Source organism: Oculina patagonica, chromosome 10 (assembly GCF_052425735.1).
Source record: "Oculina patagonica isolate OP01 chromosome 10, crgOcupat, whole genome shotgun sequence".
NCBI classification, from domain to species: domain Eukaryota; kingdom Metazoa; phylum Cnidaria; class Anthozoa; order Scleractinia; family Oculinidae; genus Oculina; species Oculina patagonica.
The window spans coordinates 2780731-2804043 of NC_135767.1; the positions used below are offsets into that span (position 1 = coordinate 2780731).

At 39.8% G+C, this 23313-nt stretch overlaps 2 protein-coding genes and 1 pseudogene across 2 annotated transcripts; 2 read left to right on the forward strand and 1 right to left on the reverse strand.

The window, feature by feature from the left end:
- The first annotated feature begins 677 nt into the window (after nt 1-677).
- On the forward strand, nt 678-4860 carry LOC144628135 (metabotropic glutamate receptor 2-like; annotated as a pseudogene).
- Nucleotides 4861-10166: 5306 nt separating this feature from the next.
- On the reverse strand, nt 10167-10818 carry LOC144667374 (NADH dehydrogenase [ubiquinone] 1 alpha subcomplex subunit 12-like). The gene has a single exon (XM_078528765.1). It carries the CDS (start codon nt 10816-10818, stop codon nt 10402-10404), a length of 417 nt encoding a protein of 138 aa, XP_078384891.1. The 3' UTR covers nt 10167-10401.
- Nucleotides 10819-10916: 98 nt separating this feature from the next.
- Nucleotides 10917-19233, forward strand: LOC144667373 (pre-mRNA-splicing factor ISY1 homolog). The gene is made up of 13 exons (XM_078528764.1): nt 10917-11031; nt 11178-11200; nt 12780-12837; nt 13712-13777; nt 13895-13937; nt 14064-14176; nt 15167-15228; nt 15342-15397; nt 15974-16096; nt 17156-17265; nt 17815-17901; nt 18371-18403; nt 18527-19233. The coding sequence occupies exons 1-13, from the start codon at nt 11029-11031 to the stop codon at nt 18599-18601; spliced, it is 852 nt and encodes a 283-aa protein (XP_078384890.1). The 5' UTR covers nt 10917-11028; the 3' UTR covers nt 18602-19233.
- Nucleotides 19234-23313: the final 4080 nt, after the last annotated feature.

The window sequence follows — 23313 nt, forward strand, 5'->3', positions numbered from 1 at the left end:
ATGCAACTGAGGTTTAAAAGGATTTCAACATCTTGCCTTAGAGATAAGATGTTTATCGCTAGCGCTAATCTGAAAGTGATTTACTGTGTTGTTTCGGCTCATTGTTAAGAATAGCCCTTTTTTCGGCTAAAGAAGCAAGCTAAGGTTTACTTAATGTTTGTAATAACAGATAGCACACCTGCGACTGTTTGGGTCTGTTTTACCTTTTGTTTTGATCCTAAGATAGTGATTGCCTCTTCTTAATTATTCGTTATGTCGAAAATCGGTACGTGATCGTGTAACGGATGAATGGTGTTAACACTTCTCACGTTTAGAATACAGTTCATAGTACACTGTGTGTGAGCAATATCGACTTCTGAGCAAGCTTTAAGCCCTGAGCAGAGTGGTAACCGTATCGGTTACCGCTGCTAATTATAAAACGCAAAGTTCGAACACAAAAGTACAAACAATACAACACTCAGTCTGCCATACAAATCGGTCTAAACAAAGATACATAACAGGGTCATATCAGTTTGCCTACGCGTTTCAGTTCTACAGCTAACTGCGACCAAATTTTGGTCATACTTTTATAAGTAAAAGCCTTTCACGCCCTTTTAGAAAACCCCGAAGTTTTAAGGTTTGATTTAATAAGTCACCATAGCGCTGTTCAGTTTGTTTCGTTCGGAAAACTCGTTAAATTAGACACGGTTTCCTGTGGGAATTGTTAGAATGGTCCTTTTTTAGTCTTTAACCCTCCATTGTTTTGTGACCAATCTCTGCTTAGTCACTTTAATAGAAGTCTGTTTTTGTTAAGAAGCCTTTGAGCACTCTATATGACATATGCTGTCCTGTTTATTGCATTTCCATATTTTATTTAATTATCAGGATCTAATTCTGGTCGACACGATACAAACAGAACGAGACTATGGTCTGATGCTCTGGACGCAAAGTACCACAACAGAAAATCTAATTCCAGCTTTACGCTCGGATCGTAACGTTTGATCCCGTGCATAACGTGAGCCATGGTGAAGAAAACATCGACAGCTTTCATGATCTTATGGTTGATCTGGTCTTTGAGCCAACTCGACCTTGTACATAACTACAAAGAAAAAAGCGAAAGCTTAAGCTATGTCTTCACAAAAGGAGATTTCATCATTGGTGGTCTATCGCCCGTTCATTTTTCACCAACTGAAGCCGAGGAACAACAAAATCCAAATTCATTCACATGTCAAGGACGACTCAATACCCGAGGCTTCGAAGCCGTCGAAGCGATGCTTTTCACAATGGACATGCTAAACGAAGGACCACTTAAAGACATCGTGTTACCAAATATTACCATTGGTATGGACATTAAGGATACATGCGGTAGCGGGGACTATGCCGTTCGCGAATCACTGAATTTCTCCTTCATTCGCAACGCTCACGTCCAAGAATGTTCGGCGTCGCAACCGCGCAACGAAGAAGAAAAATTTAAGACCATTGCTGTTGTCGGCGCGGCGTATAGCGGCGTATCTATGGCGGTTACAAACCTATGTGGATTGTTTTACGTGCCGGTGGTGAGCTACGCGTCGACAAGCAGCTTGTTGAGTAACAAGGTACGATTCCGTTACTTTTTGAGAACAGTACCAAATGATATGCTGCAGGCGAAAGTTATGGCGGACCTGGTGCGAGCGATGAAATGGAATTTTGTCATCACTCTGGCGTCTAACAACGAGTATGGTCGATCGGGCATTGAAGCGTTTAAACACGCACTCGCTAGCTTTGGTGACAGCTACGATGTTTGCATTCCGGTAGACGAGCGGTTTACCAAGCGATCGACCGATCAAGAGTTCGAGAAGATCTTTGGAAAAATGAGAGCGAATCCTAAAGCGCGAGTCGTGATTCTCTTTGCCCAGCTGCACGACGCTGACATACTGATCGACAAATTTCGCCAGCATAGCTTTATGGCTAAGGAAAAGTACGTGTGGATTGGTTCGGACGCCTGGGCCGACTCGAAACAAGTCCTGAAAGGCAACGAGGACATTCTACGAGGTATGTTTGGTATAGTGCCCGAAGTTGTACATATTAAAGAGTTTGACAAGTACTTTACGAACTTTAATGACAAAAGGCGCAAGCGAAACCCTTGGATGCGGGAGTATGAGTATCTCAAAGTGGCACACAATCCAGCTTTCTATCGAACTACTTTCAAACATTATCCAAAAGCGCAGTACGTTATGGACGCAGTCTTGGCCATCGCGTACGCCCTGCACGACATGCTTGGTTGTCAACCTCACAAAGATTGCTCAACGAAAATCTCAAGGAACATTAAACAGCAAGACTTTCTGAACTACTTAGCGAGTGTGCAATTTTCGGGCAAGTCTAGAGAGTATTTTTCTTTCAATGAGCTCGGAGATGCCATCGGCGTGTACGACATCCACCATTTGCAGCTAGGCGGTAAAAATTACGATGTCGTAAAGGCTGGAAAATGGGGTGCAAAACAATGTGACGTGTTTGGTACAAACGCGTCGATGATACCCTGTCTCGATCTGGACACGGAAATTGTTGACATAGTCAAGAAGAATCTGAAGAACCACACGGAAAAGGACATCCCTTTCTCGACATGCAGCAAAGCTTGTCCTCCAGGTTTTCACAAGAATCCTGAGAAGTACCACGCAAAATGCTGCTGGGAATGTCGGCCTTGCAGCGGAAATGCCATCACGAACCAATTCAACATGGATGACTGCACGCCATGCCCGCGGGGGTACTGGGCGAATCACAATCATTCCCGCTGCGAGCCAATAGAACCGACATCTTTACACTGGTCTGACACCTTAGGTGTGATAATCATCTGTATATCAGGTGCTGGAATCCTTGCAGTCATTTGCACCTTTGCCGTGTATTATATCTACCGCGAGACTCCAGTTGTACGTGCTTCCAGCAAGGAACTGTGTTACATCCTATTGATTGGAATCGCTTGGTGTTATGCTACTCCAATCATCTTCATTATCGATCGAACAGACCAGGTCTGCAGAGCTATCCCGTTTGTAACCGGACTGTGTCCATCGCTGATAGCAGGGACACTTTTGACCAAAACAAACCGTATATCAAGGATTTTTAACCGCAAACTCTTGAAAACTGGAACACCAAGTTTTCTGTCCAAGAAGTGGCAGCTATTGATGGTGATATGCCTGGCTGTTGTCGAGTGTCTTATTGGAGGAGGTTGCGTGCTTTTTAACGATACAGGAAGCAAGCTCTTGATCTCGGAAACCAAGAAAGAGGTCTTGAAACAGTGCAAAGATCTGCCAAGTATTTGCACGGCTATTTGGTGGGTCTACAATGCAGGACTGGCATTGACTTGCACTTATCAGGCATTCCGCACGCGAAAATTACCTGAGAATTACAACGAAGCGAAGTTTATCACGTTCACAATGGTAATAACGTGCATCGTAGTCACGATATTCATTCCAACGTACATTGGAACACGAGGAATTTACAGAACTACCATAACCTGTTTTGTATTCATCATAGGCGGGTTTTCAACTCTTTGTTGTATGTTTGTACCCAAACTGTACATAATTCTCTGGAGGCCCGAGAAAAACGTTCCCATGCAACCGCGCTCCTCGACGATTCGTTTAGGCACCATTTCCCCATCAGCTTCGTTCGTGCGACGATTGAGCGTCGATTCCAACGCGGAGAGAGCTCGTGAAGGTAGGCAAACTCGCATCCACTCTTTACCTGCTATCGAGATGAATAGAATTAATACAGAGGACGAAAACGGCGAAGACGTACCCAAGTTCAAGAAAACCAAACGATCCTTTTCACTCAGTCCAGATATGTTGTCGGGAACACGGGGTAGCCCCGAGCGGAGCCCTGACAGGAGCCCCGAGCGGACTCAGAGGATGTTCCCAGCCCGTCGACGGGGTAGTACAGGAAATTCGCAATACCCCACCTGTATGGATATGATTGAGGAAGGCAACGAGATCGAACAGGCCGAGACTAATAACGAAGCCGATGACACCGTGTTTGACAGTGAAGAACTCTGCAGGGGACTAGAACAGCTTGAAATCGCAACTTTATGACCGCAATAAATCCAATGGCAGTTTAGATGTGGAGGTAGGGGACTGTGAATATCACGAAATTGATGGTTTGTTGCCTTCACCTACAGAGGATAACGACCAGGAAAACTTGCAAGAGAATGCTGACTGTGGCTGCGAGGAACATTTAACGACTCTGAACGGTCAATTTGAGAACGACCACCCTACCACTTGTACTTTGAAAATAGATGAATCTCAAAGCGGGTCAAACTTAAAAACACGCAACTTTCAAGGGAGCGACTCGGCGCTGGATTTAACCTGCGAACATTGCGGAAGTAAATTCACTCAGACTAGTAAAGAACTGTTGTTGAAAGTTTTGCGCGGACACTTATCAAACAATGGCAGAAGTCAAGGGAGCGAAAAGTTTAAAATGGACAAGGAAAAGAGCTGTATATACAACATTGTGAAAGGGCCAGAGTCCCAGAGTTGTCAAGATGGCAAAAATGCGCGTAAAAGAAAGACTGGAATAGTTGAAGTTGGTGACAAACGCCTCGCTTCTAGTGGTCTGGATGTGAATGAAAACAGGCCAGTGAAAAGACTAAGAAACCCAAGTTATTACAGTTGTGAATCGCTTAGTCTACCTTCACTTATCAGTCCTCTCTTTGAAGGAAACTCGGTTGATTCGAGCGTGACGGCAAAAGGGTCGCTTCCAAATGGAAAGAACCACTTGATTAAGGATGATATCAAGAGTAATTCAAAGCCAAATGGAAACGTTTGTCATTTTCTTACAAATGGCGAAACAGACGAATTTACATCTGAGACTGACGGACTCCTTTCCGAAGATGAAGAAATCGAAACTATACTGTAATGAACAATAGGCACGCAACCGTCACGTAACGCGAGCTATTTGGGGTATACCAGGTCTGGCGACAAAACCCTCTCATAATTGGGACGGACCATTATTTTCCTGGAAGGGGGTGGGGGGGGGGGCGGCAAGGGTTAAGGAGAAATTTCCCTCTTTTCCTCTGAAAACTTTTTTTTTTAATTTATGCACCTCTGCAAGCATTTTTTTCGAATACAAGTAATTTATTTTGTCTTTTAAGGTCCTGCAAACAATTTTTTTCAATATTTTGTATCCCTCCTCCCTCCAGAAATAATGGTTCGCCCTCAATTATAGGACTAGTTTGCAGAAAAGAGAAGTATACGAGTAAACTTATTTTCAAACCTAGCGTATTGCACTAAAGACCTTCTCGGGAAACAGAGGATTAAGTCAAAAATAGCCTTTTGCGCAAAACGCGATTGTCATGCAAGTTCGAAAGACGAATGTCACGCAACTTTACGTGACAAAGGCATCTCGTGTGTGACACCTTTCCTCGTGAAACAAGATATAGCAAGTCATAAGGAAAAATCACGGTTAAAATCATATAAAAACGTTAGTCTTTAAAGCTAAGTATTCTAGAAGCAGTTTGTACTATTGACGTTTTTGCTATTTTGTTCAATTTTTATTCGTTCAGTTATGTTAACTGCAGCTATGTCTGGGCTATTTCAATTTGTGAAATTTGTCACGAAAGCCCATATTTTTTAAGATAATCATTCATAATCCATCACGATAGCCACCATTGTTGGCTTATTCGATGATAGCATTATTTTCTATAATATTTAAGCTACAGAAATATTCTGTTTTTCTCGAAAAAACAAACAAAAGTGGTAACAACAAAGGCGGAAAATGTGACAATGAAATGTCAATTGGAAATACTAGTAATGTCAATGAGGTATTTGTTGAGTGTCCTGTTATTATATTTCAATGTTATTAAGGAGTAATAATATAGTTATTTATAAGGTTTTTTATAATTATGACAATCTGTTTGATAGATATATATGGTAAATAAAATGAGATTGAATATAAAAACAGTGATAACAAAGAATTTGAGGTTTGTTGGAAGTGGGAGAAGAGAGGGTGTAGCCGGAAGCAGGTTTCCCAAGGTGGTGAGAGGTAGTTTGCTCGTGGTTTTTCCTTTTTTTTTTGTCTCTCTCTTTTTCCTTTTTTTTTTGGGTGGGAGAAGATTCCCGAGAAAAATTCCACAACATATCATGATAAATACAATAGAATTAGCACAAAGAGGATGGATTCACCAAAGGAGAGGGCAGGAACCAGGATTGAAAGGAATGAGAAACAGGAACCACTGCACCCCCTCCCTGCCCCCCTTCCCCCCCCCTTTTATGCTCCAAAACTAGTAGAATTTTGCTTTCAACCAAGACCAACCAGATATCATGTTTACCATTTGAAAGTTATTAATCACTGCATTGCAAATCATATGACAACAACAAAGAGAGTCATAGCGTCAACAGAAATGGGTTTAATAATAAAAAAGAAAACCTCTCAAACCATTTGTTATGGCCCTTAGCTATAGGAAAATGTGAATTTCTAAGAGCAGATGAAGTCAGTAAATTGAAAGCCTGTAATTGACGAACAATGCTCATTCTGAAAGATAGTGAACAGATTATAAACAATCTCACAAATTATTCTGATTTGGCGTCAAACAGCTATGCTGACTTATGGGGTGCCGCTTTGAATATTGTGATGAAAGTAAGGACTCAAGGATGGTAAATGAGGAGGGAAGGAATCTAAAATTTCATTTTTGGCTACCCCACAGAAAAAAGGCATTGGTCAAACTGGATCTTGAGGTAGACACAGTAACCATTAGGCCAACATGGCTGTCTACTATCATACAAGCAAAACACCAAGTTGAATATTCCTGTGAGTTGACCAATACACTTTCTGTCATTTTATACATGGGAATAAGAACAATTTTCTATCAAGTCTGTCGTAAAACTAAAACCATTTAGTAATCACTCTGTCAAATCACAAGACACAGATAATCCAGTGAATCAATAAAACCTCAAGGCAAATACATGTAGCTGATTCAAAGCATGGGAAATGTGTGTGAGCGAGTCATGGCTAGTTTCAGTTTTCCTTCTGATTGGTTGTAAAGGTGGCATTAGTGTTGAGAGAAATGACTTAGCGTAGCAATGCAAAACCAAAGCACCTGGAAATTACTTTCAAAATTATTACTCGCACTTTGAACCCACCAGGATATATTAATTGGGTAAGGGAATAGGGAGGGCTGGCTAAAAAGTTATTCTCTGTGTTTTTTTTTTCTCAATAAAGTTATAAAAGAAAATGTTCCCTGCATGCCAGCATTGATAAGAGTTCAGACCTCGATAGGCCATTTCTGTGTTGCCTATTGCCTCTATGTCAGAAAAAGTCTGTCAAAACTTTTCATATGAAAATGTGTTTCACCTGCATGTTCATATTCATGCAACTCAAACTCATTTCATATGAACATTTTGCATGAGGACTTGTTTTGGAACAGAGGGAAAAGGGAAAAGGTAGCTTGAAAATGGCCTATTTATTTAACGGCGAAGATCCGTATGGATAAAAGCAGAAGAGAATTTTAAAACAAAGAATATAATTTCCCCCCCCCCCCAATAAAATAATCTCAACCAAACTTCTGGTACCCCCCTCCCCCCACTAAAATGTTTATAAGGCATTTACTAATCATCCAAAATACCAAAATCAACAAGTTTACCAGTATCAATCACCACTATCCCAAAGTCATGGGGACTATGGCCACCCCATGCAAGGCATCTCACATATAAAACACAAGGGACCCTGTGGTATGGACCGAACTGGGTAGAGGAGAGTTCGTTCTCATTCCCATTTTGTGCCAAGGATCAAGACTTCTGGCCAGCTCCAAAGGCCTTCCAAGGGGGTTTGTGATGTCGCTTTGTCGCTCGCTTCCAACTCACCTGTCGCCTATTTGGTAAGGAAAACGTTGTCGCTGTCGCAAATATATACCCTTTCAGTGCTATTTTCTGTCTGCTGTCGGTGCTGTGGAACATGATTGTCGCTACAGTTTTAGCAATTTTGGAACAATGTCGCCTGTCGCCAAACCCCCTTGGAAGGCCTCAGCTCCAACACCGCAAATATGCGATTCACAGACATATTGTCAAATCTGACAAATCTGATTGGCTGAAAATACAGCATGAGTACTCTGCGCATGCTCACAAATCAGGACTGGCCAGAGGTCTATGGTGGCCCATCAGTGCCATAGTATTTTACGCTGTATTTTACACAATTTTTTTCTTTTTTATATTTATATTTTTTTCTCTTTTCTTTTTTTGTTTTTTTTTTTTTTTTATTTTTTTGATTATTTTTTTTTTTTCATTTTTCTTCTTTTTTTTATTTTTATTTTTTTTTTACTTTTATTTCATTTTATATTTTATTTTTATACTTTTTTATTTTTTTTATCAGCAAAAAAAAAAAAAAAAAAAAAAAACGTCCGTGGCCCACGAGTGCCATAGCAAAAAAAAAAAAAAAAAAAAACAGCCGTGGCCCAGGAGTGCCATAGACCATGATGCATTGAGAAGGAGTAGTTAAGCAACATGGCGGCTCGAACAAGGAAAGATATATACCTGGAAAGAAGATGAAGAACTTACGCAGGACTTAGGGCAATACCTGAAACAGGGGCTGAAAAGAGATGACATTTTGGCATAGAAAAAGCAGGTGACAGGCCTACACAGAATACTTCGTTCGTGACATTTGTACATTTGCCATTTTGTATTTGATTTGGTCGGCCAATTTATTTTTGCTTCTCACTTGTTTAGAAAGGGCACTATACGCTGTCAGCTGTATTATAAGGAGGAGTTTTAAGTTGAATAGAGTCGTAAGACTACCGCCCAGCAAACGTCTCGGACATAAGACTCACGGTTTCCCGTAAGTCGTATCTGGCTCATTCAATTGAGATATTTTTTAGCTCTCAAAATATTCACTCTGTGAGGACAAGGATGTTGATTATTGCATTCTATATTTGTAACGCCAGGTTTGTCTGTTTATAGTGTTGCACAGTGTGTTGCTTCCTTCACTTGATGGATTTTTTTTGTAGTTTTAGCCAGAGACTGCAAAGCTTTACTTCGAAAAAGCTATACCTTTTTAGAGAGACATTAAAATTTTGTTTAAATTTTTTATGTTTTTCATCATTTGATTGAGCGTTTAATATTAAAGTCTTGAGCTCGATGTTTATGTTTTTACCTCCCTTGTTCGTTATTGACATTCTTCACAAACATTAAAGTTAGATTACTTATATTATATAGCTACCACACGCAAGTTTGTTGACTTTTTTGCATGTTGTGTATGCCACCATACCTTGCAAATATGAATGCAAATATACATCTTCTTAATCGAAACTAATACAGAGGTCTCAAAATCTACTAACGGGAAACTGTGCAGTCCCATGTCCGCAGCACATTTGCTGGGCGGCAGTCTTACGACTCTATTCAACTAAAAAATCCTCCTTATAATACAGCTGACAGCATATAGTGCCCTTTCTAAACAAGTGAGAAGCAAAAATAAATTGGCCGACCAAATCCAATACAGAACGGCAAATGTACAAATGTCACGAACAAAGTATTCTGTGTTGGCCTGTCACCTGCTTTTTCTATGCTAAAAATGTCATCTCTTTTCAGCCCGTTTCAGGTATTCCCCTTAATCCTGCGTCAGTTCTTCATCTTCTTTCCATGTATCGTTCCTTATCCGCACTGCCATGTTGTTTAACTACTCCTTCCCAATGCATCATGGGCTATGGCACTCCTGGCCATGGCATTTTTTTTTTTTTTTTTGCTATGGCACTGGTGGGCCACAGCCGTTTTTTTTTTTTTTCGAAAAAAAAAAAATAAATAAAATGAATAAAAATTAAATGAAAAAAGATAAGTAAAGTAAAATAAAATATTAAAATAAAATAAAAAATTAAAAAAAAAACAAAAAAAATAAAATAAAATAAATAAATAAATAAATAAAAAAAAACAAAAATAAAAATAAAATAAAAAAGAATAAAAAAAATTAGAAAAAATAAAAAATAAGTATAAAACAATAAAAAATATATATAAAAAAGGAAAAGAATGTTGAAATACAGCGTAAAATACTATGGCACTAATGGGCCACCATAGAGGTCTCAATCCCTAGCACAGACCAGAAGAATCCTGAGCTCTGGCAATGAGAATAAGAAAAGTTGAGAAAGGTTGGGTGGAGGGGGAGGGGTGTGTGATTAGGATTAAGGTTTTAACATCTGGAATCTTCTAAAAAATCATTACAAAGACATCAACCACCAATTAAAGTATACATTCCAAAAATATTTATCGTAATCAAGTACTCACTGGGCAAATAGCAACTGACAATATTAAATGTTCCAGAGAGCTATTGAGTCAGCAGTTAAAAAAATCTGAGTCCCACACAGACAGTACAAAGTTCCCACTTGCATTGAGATCTCTTGACCCATTTCACACCACATCTTTCATATGACTGTACACATTTGGCAGGATGAAAGGACTAACAAATTGTCAATCACTTTTATCAATTGTTCTTGGGAGGCTGCCATTCCTCGATCTTTGGGCGAGTGGTGCTGTAAGGGACATACTCCAATTTTGTGCCTGTTTTGTTTGTCTTGTGTGCTTGAATAAACTTTCGGGGTTCTGGAGGCACTTTAGTGGGAGGGTCATCTGTCATGTAGTGCAACCAACGGTGCCATTCTGCAGGAACCTGGCTACCATCGAAGGTGAAACGATCCACATATGGATAAACAACGAAGCGATTTCTTGCCATGAAGTAGGAATTGTTCTCGAAGTACTGGTTTCCGTATTTGTCTGTTCCCATCAGAGTTCCAGTACGAAGATTGGTTTCTCTAAGTACCCTGTAAAATGAAGCTTTCCATCCTCCAGCAACTTTGATGGCGTTTAGCTCCGCACGAATAGCATTCAAGAAATACGACATCTTTTCTTGAAGCACAACAACCAATATGGCCGACAGGATCGCTTCACTGCGCGCGAGGGTTTCTGGGTGCTCCTGCACCTCTCGTGACCAGCGGTTTACTTTTGCAGACTAATGGTGGACAACGTCAAGCGAATGTCGAACGTTTGATCAAATCTTGGTAGATTTCTTGTTGTTTTAGGGTTCTGGACACGCACAAAATACGCTGCAAAAATGGTATGTTCAATCTTATCTGTAATTTTTAGCTTCCATTTATGATTTTGCTGTTGTTCAAGGCTTTGATCGACACTTTCTGCATGCATGATCTTGATTTGAATTGATAGTCTGATTTCTTGTGTTTGTGTTTTTTCACGTGTTTTTAGGCAAGAAACGCAGAAAAAGCTATGTAAGTTAAATATGATGTTTAAAAATGCATATGACAGACTATGTGTAATAGGCCCAAATTAGCTTGATTGCTTAGCTTGTTGCCTTAGATTACAGATTATATGTGATAGTACTTTCATTTGGAGAATTCATGTACTTTCAAAAAATTTAGTTAAATTCGTGTGTATATGAATGAAAGCGTTTTAGATACACAAAGGAGCAATTCTGCAGAGGAAACTTCTTGATCAAAAGTGATCAATTTACATTCAAAACTAAACAGTTCCAGTACTTTTTATGGCATTTGACATTGCAACACTAAATTACATGTATTTACCCTGCTTTTGGGAGGCACTGTGGTTAGCGTGCTGGACTCCGGATCGAGTGATCTGGGTTCAAGCCCTGGCCAGGGTCATTGTGTTGTGTTCTTGGGCAAGACACTTTACTCTCATAGTGCCTCTCTCCACCCAGGTGCATAAATGGGTACTGGTGAAATAATGCTGGGGGGTAACCCTGTGTTGGACTAACATTCCATCCAGAGGGATCAGAAATATTCCTAGTTGCTTACTGCTATAGAAACCAGGATAAGCTCTGGCAGTATGGGACACTTGGCGGACACGCCCTTTTTAACTCACCCTGCTTTTGACAAAATTAATTGATAACCATTCCCTGTCGAGTATCACATACCGTAATGATTTGATTTAGCCCCCGGGGTGCTTATTTAGTTTTGGCACCTCAAGGGCCTTCAGGCGATTATTCGAGACAGGGCGCTAATTCAGGACAGGGCGCTTATTTGTAGTTTTTTGAGAAACAACCATTGGCAAATATTCCACTTATGTCCAGGATTGAACGCAAGTATTGTTTAATAAGTACTTTATCTTTGACTGTGTTATTTGCCATTTCCATATTACTTCATATTTGACAGAATTTGGTGTATTTTGGTGAACTTTTATTAACGAGGACACTTTGTGATGCCTGTCATGAGGAACGTGCATCTGATTAGTGTTCAATCCTGGACATATCTGAAATATTCGTAACAAAACTTTAATAAATATTAAAATTACTAAGCATAACAGAAACTGTAACAATAAAAAATTGTTGAAAGTTCAGTTACTTTTAAAAGAATTGTTCATTTTAGCAGCAACTATATACATGTACGGTACGGTAAATGTTCATGAGTTTATCTATTCAATGTCGATGACTTCAGTAGGGCAATTATCCACAATAGGGGCGCTAATTAGAATAGGGAAGCTTATAAGAATGTGGGTGCTTATTAGAATGGGGGCGCTTTTTGGAATAGGGGCGCTTATTGACAAAAACACATTTTGAAGGGGGCGCTAATTCGAAGGGGGACGCTTATTAGAAGGAGGGCACTAAATCGAATCATTACGGGTAACTTCAACTATATACTGCGAGGTTTGTTGGGAGGACCCCTACCTTAGGTTGCAAAGGCTACAAAATTAGAACAGGTTTTTTTGCCTTTGAAACCTGGAAGATGCCTGCACAGTTGATGTGAATTTGCAAATGCTCGACAGTTTTGTTGATTGTTCTAGCAGATCAGTTGACAGATTTTAAAGCTGATCTTTTGTAAAACTTATTTTCAGGACCATGCTTGCCCGCTGGCATGATCTTCAAAGGAAAGAAGCTGGTAAAGGAATTAAGGTAAAATATTAATTTTCATGGTAAAAGTGCAAACCCAGGATTACTGATAAGAGTTGTACATTGTAAGGGTAGTCCCAGAAAGAGCTTTTAACAGCATCTTTCTAAAGGCTGACTCTCACTAAAAACACTACCATCCAGCCAAAATCTCCAACTGACATCAACAACAACCTGCAACTTACAAACAACTTATTATTTGGAAGGCACCATTCTCTCACAGTGTCCCATTCCACCGACCCAGTAGACATATTAATAAACCGAACAAAATGCTAGAGGGAGGGAGGGAAACCGGGGAACTTGCAGTGGTTTACCTCCCCTATCTAGGGTGGGGGATGGGAGGTGCAGTGACCTAATGTTTGTTAGTGCGCTGGACTGTGGGTCGAGCAGTCCGAGTCTTGAGCCCTGGCCTGGGTCATTGTGTTGAGTTATTGGGCAAGACACTTTTTAGGACTTCTCTCCACCACAGGTAAATAAATGGGTACGGGAAAACTAATGCGGGACGGGGGGGGGGGGAAGGGGGGGTGTAACCCTGCGGTGGACTAGCAATCCCCTCCAGGGGGGAGTAGAAATACTTTAAAACTTTTTTTTTGAAAGGTTTGTTGGTTTTTTTTTTTTTTTTTTTTTTTTTTTTTTTTTTTTTAATAAACTTAGTCACTTCATGCTGCAGAAACCTGGATGAGCTACCGCAAGATGGGCCACTAGGCTTGACACAGACTTTACCTAAGGTAAGTCAAAGGGGAAGTGAAAATACTTGTTTTCCCATTATCTTTCAGTAATTACTGTAACCAAGCCTTTAATGAGCACTGGCTGTATGGACCAGTTGCCATGTGTGAGTTCAAAACTCATAATTTTTTGCTTTCAATTTGTATCTTGCCAGGAACGAAGGCCATTTCTAGCAACAGAATGTGATAATTTACAAGAAGCTGAAAAGTGGAGACACCAGGTCTGTTACCCTGTCATAAAAAATGCAAACTTTAACATGATGTGGCACCCTGCCAAGAATACAGAAAGTTATATTTAAACTGTCTTTTAAATACTTCCCACCTTTGTTTGTCAACAGATCATAAGAGAAGTTGCTAAGAAAGTAGCCCAGATTCAGAATGGTGAGAGAGCTTTTAATTAATTAATTATATACACTCATTTAAATACATAACACACCATTTTAATTTAAATATAAAATTTGTCAATGTATTATTATAAATACGTGACTGATATGTTTAAATTTGCAGCGGGTCTTGGTGAGTTCAGAATCCGTGATCTCAATGATGAAATCAACAAGCTGCTGCGGGAAAAAAGACATTGGGAGGATCGCATTAAAGAGTTAGGAGGACCAGACTATGGAGTGAGTGAACAGTAAATGTATAAACCATAAATATTCTGATAGGTGCTTAAGGTATCTGTAAGCAATACATTGTAACTGTGAGATGTGTAGTACCTGTGGTCTTTGACAGTTAGCGCATCTGTGTCCTGATTGAGGGGTGGGCTTGAGTACTGGCTGGGGTCATTGTCTTAGGCCCGGTTCAAACGTCGAACTTCTCATGTACCCGAACTTAATACCTATTTGGGTCGACCCAAATAATTAAGTTCGGCCGGTTGATTCAAACGTCGAACTGTTCATGTGCCAAACTCATTCTGCGAACAGAGGAAAACAATGACTTTTCCAGTTGCACACTTAATCAGTGCAACAAATTATTGGAATCGCTTTGTGGTTTGAAATGAAACGAAAACAGTAGTTTTTGAAGTACAGTCACCAGGTTTCAGTTAAATTCCGTCAGTATCGATCAATTCGGTAAATTTAACTGCTACCTTTAGCTTCTAGTCTTTGTTTTATTTAAAAGCAAAAGTCGAAACTGGATGCGAATGCAATCCGATAATACAGAGTTTGAACGTTGGAAAGCGCGCAATCTTGATTATTTAGCGATCCAGAGCGTTTCGTGGCGCCAAATGTTATGCATGACCGCTTTCATGACAGCTCACTCGCCAATCACAAACCTTCTTATATCTACAAATGCATTAGCGTAATTTATGCATTAGGTTCGGTACATAAAAAGTTCGACGTTTGAATCGGTGTCGCTCCGCAGTCGCTCCACAGTCGATCTGACCGAGTGGCCATGTCGAACTTAATTCTTGGGTCGACCCAAATTACATCTGTCGAACTTAATTGATTCAAACGTCGATCTCTTCATGTACTTAATTGAGGCTATTAGGTTCGGTACATGAGAAGTTCGACGTTTGAACCGGGCCTAAGTTCTTAAGCAAAACACAATTTTTCAAACAGTGCCTTTGTTCAAGTAGTGAGAACTTTTTTGTTTTGATGGGTTTTTTTTTTCAGAAAATTGGACCAAAAATGCTTGATCATGAAGGTAAAGAAGTTCCTGGGAACAGAGGATATAAGTGAGTTAATTTTAAGTTAAATGTTCTAAGAGTGTAGCCAGCCAATTAAAATGTTGATCTTAGTTTAGACTGCCAATCATTGTTCTTAAATTGATACTTGTTTTTTATGCAAGGTATTTTGGAGCAGCCAAAGATCTCCCTGGTGTCAGAGAGCTTTTTGAACAAGAACGTAAGTATAAGGATGATTTTTTAGGATGATCTTTTTTGCCAGCAAATGTAGCTGTAAAATGTTTGTGGCATTATAGTGCTATTTTATAAACAACTGAGCAGTTTGTTTTTAAACAGTAATTTTGTCAACAGTCTATAAAATATATCAATAGCAATCATTCCTGTTCCATTGTACAGGCATGAGCTTGATTCTAATGAATTTTCAAGCTGTTTTAACCTTGTAGGCCTGGTAATTTAAGTAAACAAATAACGCCAGGCTGCAAGGGACTTGCGTTAAAGTTGCACCTAATGCTGGGTTGTTGAGGAGGAGATCAGGAGATGTTTAAAAATGGATGAGTAACCAGGATAAGACATTATAAATTTAAAAAATGTTCTGTGGTTTAAAAGTTTAAAAATATGAGCTTAGCATTGCACGTCAGCAATCTTTGACTAGGGGAATCCTGATGTGTTTTTTTTCCCTGGCATGATTTGTAGCAAGTCTGTTTTCCATAATGGTGCAAAAGAGCATAGTGTATTTATTGACACCTGGTTGAAGTTTGTTCCCACTTCAACTCCCAGTATTTTATTTACCTTACAGCACCCGCCCCACCAAGGAAAACAAGAGGGGAATTGTACAAGGATGTTGACGCAGACTACTATGGTTACAGAGATGAAGATGATGGAGTGCTGGTGCCATTAGAACAAGACATAGAAAAGGAAGGTAAGTCATTTGCACTCCCTTGATTCAGGCTTAACCAAAAGTGCCGTCCGGACATTTGGAAGAAGTATATTATTTTTTCTGCTGGGCAAGTTAATTTCCAATCTCACTTGCCCAACGGGCAAGGTCCCAGGCAAGTCATCTGTTGACTAAATCTTAAAAATGGTAAACTAATACAGGCATGCTACTGCCCGGGCAAGGAAAAATTGAATGCTGCTTGTCCAAAGGCAAGCTAGAATTCAAGTATCGTTCAACCCTGCTTGATAATTCCCAAGAGTTATCGACATCAAGATTCTCATTCAGGGGCAGTATCACGGGAATTCTTATACGTTTTGGAGTTAGCTATGATAGAATTATGAGGGTGCACTTAGTTATCAACAAAAGAGCCTTTGAACAACAAAGAAAGGCACAATTCATTCTAAAAGGCGTGAATATCTGGAATTAACGGGTTATAAGCGATTTTTTCCAAGTAGGCACTGTCGAATTTGAAAACATCTGCCATATCCGTCCGTAGTCAAAACCACCTTTGAACAATTTTCATGATTAGTACAGTACATTTTAGCAATGTCAGGTCAATATTAGTGGCTTCTTATTTATACCAACACCTTCATTGCATTTTCGAGTAGCAATAAATCATGGTGATACTGTCCCTTTAAAACATCTCAACATTGTCAAGCAGACAGGTTATGAGAATTATTATTAATAAAGAAATATAACTGAGTGAATAACTGAGTGAATAAAGCTCGGCTGGATCACATAAGAGGAGTTGGCAAGAGTTATTATAAGGGACAAGACATTGGATGTACAAAACTACCGGTAAATAGTTTTCTGAGATAAAAATATGTGAAAGAGGCGACAACAAACATAAAAGCAGCAACTATGTTTAAGAAAGTTTGATACTTAGATAACCTTTATTTTTACATAAGTATGAAATCTAAAAGCTTGGGAAAGACTGAGTCAGGTTACCAACGAAGTAAAAACTTTATAGTAACTTTTTCAAGACCTGGTATGCGATCCAAATTTGCTTTGAATAACTTCTCCTGCTTTACTGTCATTCAAAAGCTATCACCAGAGCGATGGAAGAGTGGGAAAGAAGAAAAGAAGAGGGAGAACTGGGAACCGAACAGGAAAATGAGGAAGAGAATATTTATGCTGTCAGTAAAGACCAAGAGGTGAGAACAATTCACGAACAACATGAGAGAAACATAAAATAAACCTAAATCACTAAAAAAGGCAATGCAAAGGGCTACAATATGCAGCCTTAACCATTGTTATTCACACTAAAGTAAAGTTAAGGGGGAAATATACTGGAAGGTCGTTTTTCACAGCTTTACACAGGTTTAACAGAAATAACTTGTTTGCATTTCAAGGAATCCAAAAACACTCTTATTATCTCATGTATCTATTTGGTGTTTTGTAAATTTATAGGTTATTTTTGAGGATGAAAGGAGAAGGAAGTTTTTTCGCAAAGAATTAGTAAAATTAAGAGAAATAAGAAATATTGGAGATTTGTTGTGTTCTTAAAATTTTTAGTTAAGAATTGGTAGATGGACACCAGACAGTCCCCTGACAACCTGGGGTGCTTTTGCGTGGGGGTCAACTGTCTGGTGGTGGTTCATTTTTTTTTCGTATTTCAATCCCTTATTTAAACCTTATAAAATTTCATTCAAATTCAGGTATATTGCCCCTTTAACTTTATTATTGTTTTATTTATTTTATAGGATAGTGATGAGGAAATGGAGACCGACAAAACGACTGAAGGAGATCAACCGTTTGTAGCTCACGTTCCTGTACCATCACAAAAAGAGGTGTGTTAGATACCTTGGTTTTCATTTACAATGCTCTCCAGGGGTTTCAGGGAAGAAGGGAACATGGCCATTAGCTTTTTGGGAATGCGGGAACAAAAGGAATATATGGCTGGGAGCACAAGAACAAAAGCATATTTTAGGGAACAGGGAACACCAAAATCGAAGGCATACTTTTAGGAAACACGGGAACACAAGGAAATTTTGTTGGGAACAAGGAAACATGGACCCCCCCCCCCCCTTCCCCTGGGAGGCCCCTTATAATTTACTTGAAGCCATGTTTTCCTCTTTTTTACAAATTTCACGAAAAGAGTCGTACGGCCAATAGGCCCTCCTTTTAGGCGTAGCCTCGTTAAGGTCGTTCAGCACATGTTGAGTTTCCAGTTCTTATTTTCATATCAGTGATAATCCGTTATTCTGTTGTTTACTAAGTTTTGACTTTTGTTTTGTTCTTTAATTTGTTCTTTTATAGGTTGAGGAAATGCTTGTTCAAAGAAAGAAAATGGTATGGGAGAATTTTATGACCATATAAACTAAACTTACTTGACATAAAATTATTGCAGTATTTAAAACAAACATTACCTTAACTTTCGTTGACCAGGAAGTAATATTATCCTTTTCTTTTCAGGAACTGCTTGACAAATATGCCAGTGAAACTCTCATACAGCAAAGCCAAGAAGCTAAAGCTCTCCTCGGACTTTAACATATAGCATTCTTACATACCTGTAAATATTCCACTTCGTCGCTCCGAGCCTTGGTCTTCTTTGAGAAAGCCGAATTAAAAATGGCGGTTCACGTTACGTCAAACCAGGTTACCATGGTCACGATGACGTATGGACATGCGCACAGTCGTAGCCTCGTTCTCGGGTTGTTTCTTCGCTCCATTTCCTGGAAACGAGGTTGGACTGGTGGTGTTGAAATGTCTCATGAAGGCTCGGGATCAAGTGCTTATCTTTCGGCAAGCTACAAATATGGATTGTGTTGACCAAAAAAGAAACAATTTTCTCAGATGGCTAATTATGGAAAGCGTATGGAAATAAGAAGAAAATGAGAACTTTTTTGACAAGAAAGGAAATAAACACAGGGCCAAGCAAAAAGGAACGTTTAATCGAATTTCGGCTCAGAGCTTTTTCGCCCTTTGTATAGAAAAGCGAGATAGAGACGTTGTCGGTTGACCGTCTTGTATGTCGAAAAAGAGCGCCGCAAACAACGTTTGAGAGCGCTTTTGTGTCACATTACTGATCATTTCAAACGGCCTACTCTGGTCGAGTATTGTGAACATTTTAAAGTATTTCAAATGAAGTAATGTTTATAACGTGTGAAATAGTTTATCTGTTAAAAGCACACACAGAAACTACTGCCGTAGCTCAAGTCGTCTTAATAGTATTATTAAGCCAAACTTTTCACTCTTACTAGAAGAGTAGCCCAACTTGTGATATGTTGACTTGTGAGATTTTGTATGATACAATACTATGATATGAACTTCAATATCAAACGTTTAGTTTAGAACAGTTTTCAGCTGAGTGTCAAAAGTTATTTAGAATTGCATTGTTTTGCTTTACTTTGTTTTGTGATAAGCTTAAAAATCCTGTGCCATTTTCATAGAGTGATTTCCACTTGAGTGTCGAATCAAAGTAATTTGCGTTTTCTTTGGTTTTGCGTTACTGCGCTTGGTGATTGGCTTAAAACACTCGCGACACTTTCTCAGCCAATAAGAAGTAAAACCAAAACCAATCATGACTCGCTCACACACATTTTGCCGCGCTTCTTGCAGGCTACATGTACTTGCTTCGACTTTTGATTGGTTTACTGGATTGTTTACATCCTTTGTGATTGGCCAGAGCGAGTACTTTGCTTTTGGTTTTACTATCGATTTTGCTACACTCAACTGAAAACTGCTATAAGCTTAAAAAATCCATTCTCCTCCACAGAGGCTCCTCCAGTCGAAGGGGGGAAGGCGAAAAAAAAAGCCACGAAATTCCCAGTGTCCCCCCGCGCTTTCGTTTCCATTCTTTCCAGGCTCCGCCCGCTTACTTTTCACCTCTCCCTATTTCCCGGCCCTTGCGAAAAAATGAAAGAGGCCTCTGCGGAGAGGAGAGAAGAGAAAAAAAAATCTGTACCATTTTCTTAACCAATCGGAGTTAAACCAACCAATAATGACTCGCACACATGTTTTCCTGCTCTTTGTGCCGGCTACAGAATGATACCAGGTTTTGGTTTTGATTTTCAGTTTGGGTTCGGTCTTACGACACTCAAATGGAAACCGCTCTCGCTGTTCCGTGTGTTTGGAACATATGATATATTATATAAGTCAAAGTCTATGTCTATCCATAGGCGTACGGGCTGGGGGGGGGGGGGGGCAGGGGGGGCTGCAGCCCCCCAAAGTCTGGGCAACTCAGATTTTTTGGGCAGCAAGAGAAATTTGGACAAAGCCAGTTTTTAAAGAAGATGTTTAAGATGAAGTTTTAAAAGAAACCAGTTTTTATATTATTTTTTTCGAAGAGACAGATATTTTAACTTTTAACTTGAAGTCGGCGTGGTAAAGCCAGTTAAATTCACACGAGACAGTGGTTGCCTAGCACATGATGAGTTTCTGGTTAATAGTGAAGGGGATCATATGCGTACATATTTGTATTTTTTGTTATTGTTGGGCACTGTACTGCAAATATCTGTCACAGTGAAACATATGATAAGGAAAGCTTTTCCCGCGTTGCTAAATTTTGGAAAATCGGAAGGAAAGCCGAGCAGAAGATGTACCCAAAGTTTTCGTTGTGTGCGCGGATAAGGCTCCATGACTGTTTCAGAATAGCTCGAGACAATGCACGAGAAGATTCTATTTAATATGTTTCCAGGGTTTTTTTTAATGTGGTACATATCTTTGCAGTGATACCTGCTACATCGTGTTCTGCAGAACAATCATTCAGTACGTTGCGCAGATTGAAAACTTACGTCCGCAGCACCATGCGGCAACAACAAATCAGTAACATCACACTTTTTAACATTGAAAGGGCATATGCCAACTCTGTAGTCAACAATGACATAGATCGTATCATTGATATCTTCGGCCGTCGAAATGGCAGAGACAGCTTAGCTATTTCTTTAACGTGTTTTATGAGCTCATATGACAGATTCATATGAAAGAATATTTTCACTTCATCTTTTCGGCTGTTTCGAAAAAATTTGGGCAATTTGCGAGAATTTTTTGGGCAAATGGTTCACCGCCCCCCCTGGCAAAAAATTGCCCGTACGCCTATGTGTCTATCAATAAAGACTTTAAGACGATGACGTTGATTTTGACTTTGACTAAGGCTTATCTAACCCTAACCCTTATGGACGGACCTTTAGAAAAGTGATTGGGGGGGGGGGGAAATACAAAAAAAAATCATGCAAGGGAAAATGCCAAGACATGCATTCATGCAGAAGGAAAGTTCCTATTAGGCACTAAAAACATCTGTCATTTTACACCTGATGAGATCAACGTTTTCGACGAAATATATCAGGGAGAATGCTGAAAATAGCGTTTCCGAGCATAAAAATTTCAAAATTTTCTGGGGGAGCATGCCCCCAAACCCCCCTACAGTCTATCGTCGTCTCCAGCGCTCAACTTCTAGTTTCATAAAAGCACATTACATTCCGCCTGGCCTCCCGACAAGCAAAACTTTTCTTCCCATACGCCGGTGGTTATAGAAAATTTACTTTCAAGTCTTGCCTTCTGGCTATTGTATAAAAACTTTGACACCAACATTTGTTCTTTGTGAGACATTCGATAAAAATTGCTGTTGACAAGTGCATAGGGTGAAGAAAAGAATCAGTATAACATGGTATAAAATAACAGTACATGGCATTTGATTTAATTTTAGCCATCCTTAATATTTTTTAAAAAAATATATTGATCAAAGATGGTCTTTAAGGGACTGGTCAATACGTGTGTGTGTGTGTGGGGGGGGGGGGGTGGGCTGGAGTAGAAAGGGGGTGGGTCATGTAGTTCTTAGTTTTGATCTGCACATAGGGGGTGGGTCATGTAGTTCTTAGTTTTGATCTGCACATAGGGGGTGGGACATCTTAGTGACTTTAAACTGTTATAGTTACAAGAAAATCCCCAGTGGTATTCATCAGTATAAATTGATAAATTTCTTGACGCGAGCAGTTTTAGATGTATTTCTAGCGATTTCAAAAGGCCCGAATATAAAAATTTCCTGGGAGAGCATGGACCCCCGGACCACCCAAGATGGCTTGTGATCATATCATCTGTTTTGGTGAACTCTCTCCAGCCGCCACTTTTCCAATTGTTCCGGCCCACCCTCCAGTACGTATACGTATTGACCAGTCCCTAAAGGATTAAATCAATGAATAACAACAATTTTGTGGAAATATTTAAGCTATTTAGCAAATCGTCAACAAAGCAACATCTGTCGAAAGCATGGTATAAAGTAACAATACATGGCATCCGGTCTAAAGAAAACTGTTTGTCTCAAAAAACAACATGTCTAAAAAAATTCGAGCAGAGGGTTACACCTGCAAAAACAATTCCTGCACAAGCAGTGGGCGTAAAAAAAAAAATTCGTTCAAGCCGAAAATCCCCCACCCCCCTATCACTTTTCTAATAGTCCGTCCCTTACCCCAAACCCTACCCCTAACCCAAGCCCCAAAGCCCTAACCCTAAACCCCAGTTTTTTTTGGTGGTCAAAGGCTCCCCCCACTTGGTGTTGGAGAGCCTTTTTTCTAAGTGAAAAAGGATACGCCCAATTGAGTGACGCCTTTTTTTCCAAGTCTAAAAGGCTCCCAACCCAACTTCTTTTTATTAATGTGGGGGAGCCTTTTTGACTTAGAAAAAAACATCTCACGCCAAGTGGGGGGAGCCATTTCGACTTAGAAAAAAAAAAAGAGAAATCCCTCACGCCAAGTGGGGGAAGCCTTTTAGACTCTGCCAAAAAAGTTGTATACAAATCTTAGAACAAAGGCTTAATCTCAGAAGATTGTAGCAACAAGGCTACTCTACAACTTACAACACCCCTTTCTTTATTTAAGTCGTCTGTAAAGGATTTATCTCCGGAAACATTAGAATTTGCTATCGGTAGTGCCTTGGAGGTTCTTGTCCTCCTTGGCACCTTGGGACGCACGAAGGCCGAAGCCTTCTATTCTCGTTCGCCTTAAGTTCTCCGGAGGTATTATCGTTGCTTTCTAGCACGGATTCTGACTTAGGGCCTGATTACATGAGCCGGGCTGGCCCGGTTAGCCGGGCTGGCTCGGTTTGCCGAGATGACTTTCAGCTCGGTATTACATGAGCCCGGTTAGCCGGGCTGGCCCGGTTTGCCGAGATGACTTTCAGCCCGGTTTTAGCATGAATGATCAGAGCACGAATGATCTTAATCACCTTTTTCCGGCAATTTGGTGGTTAATTTTTTGCTCTTATGC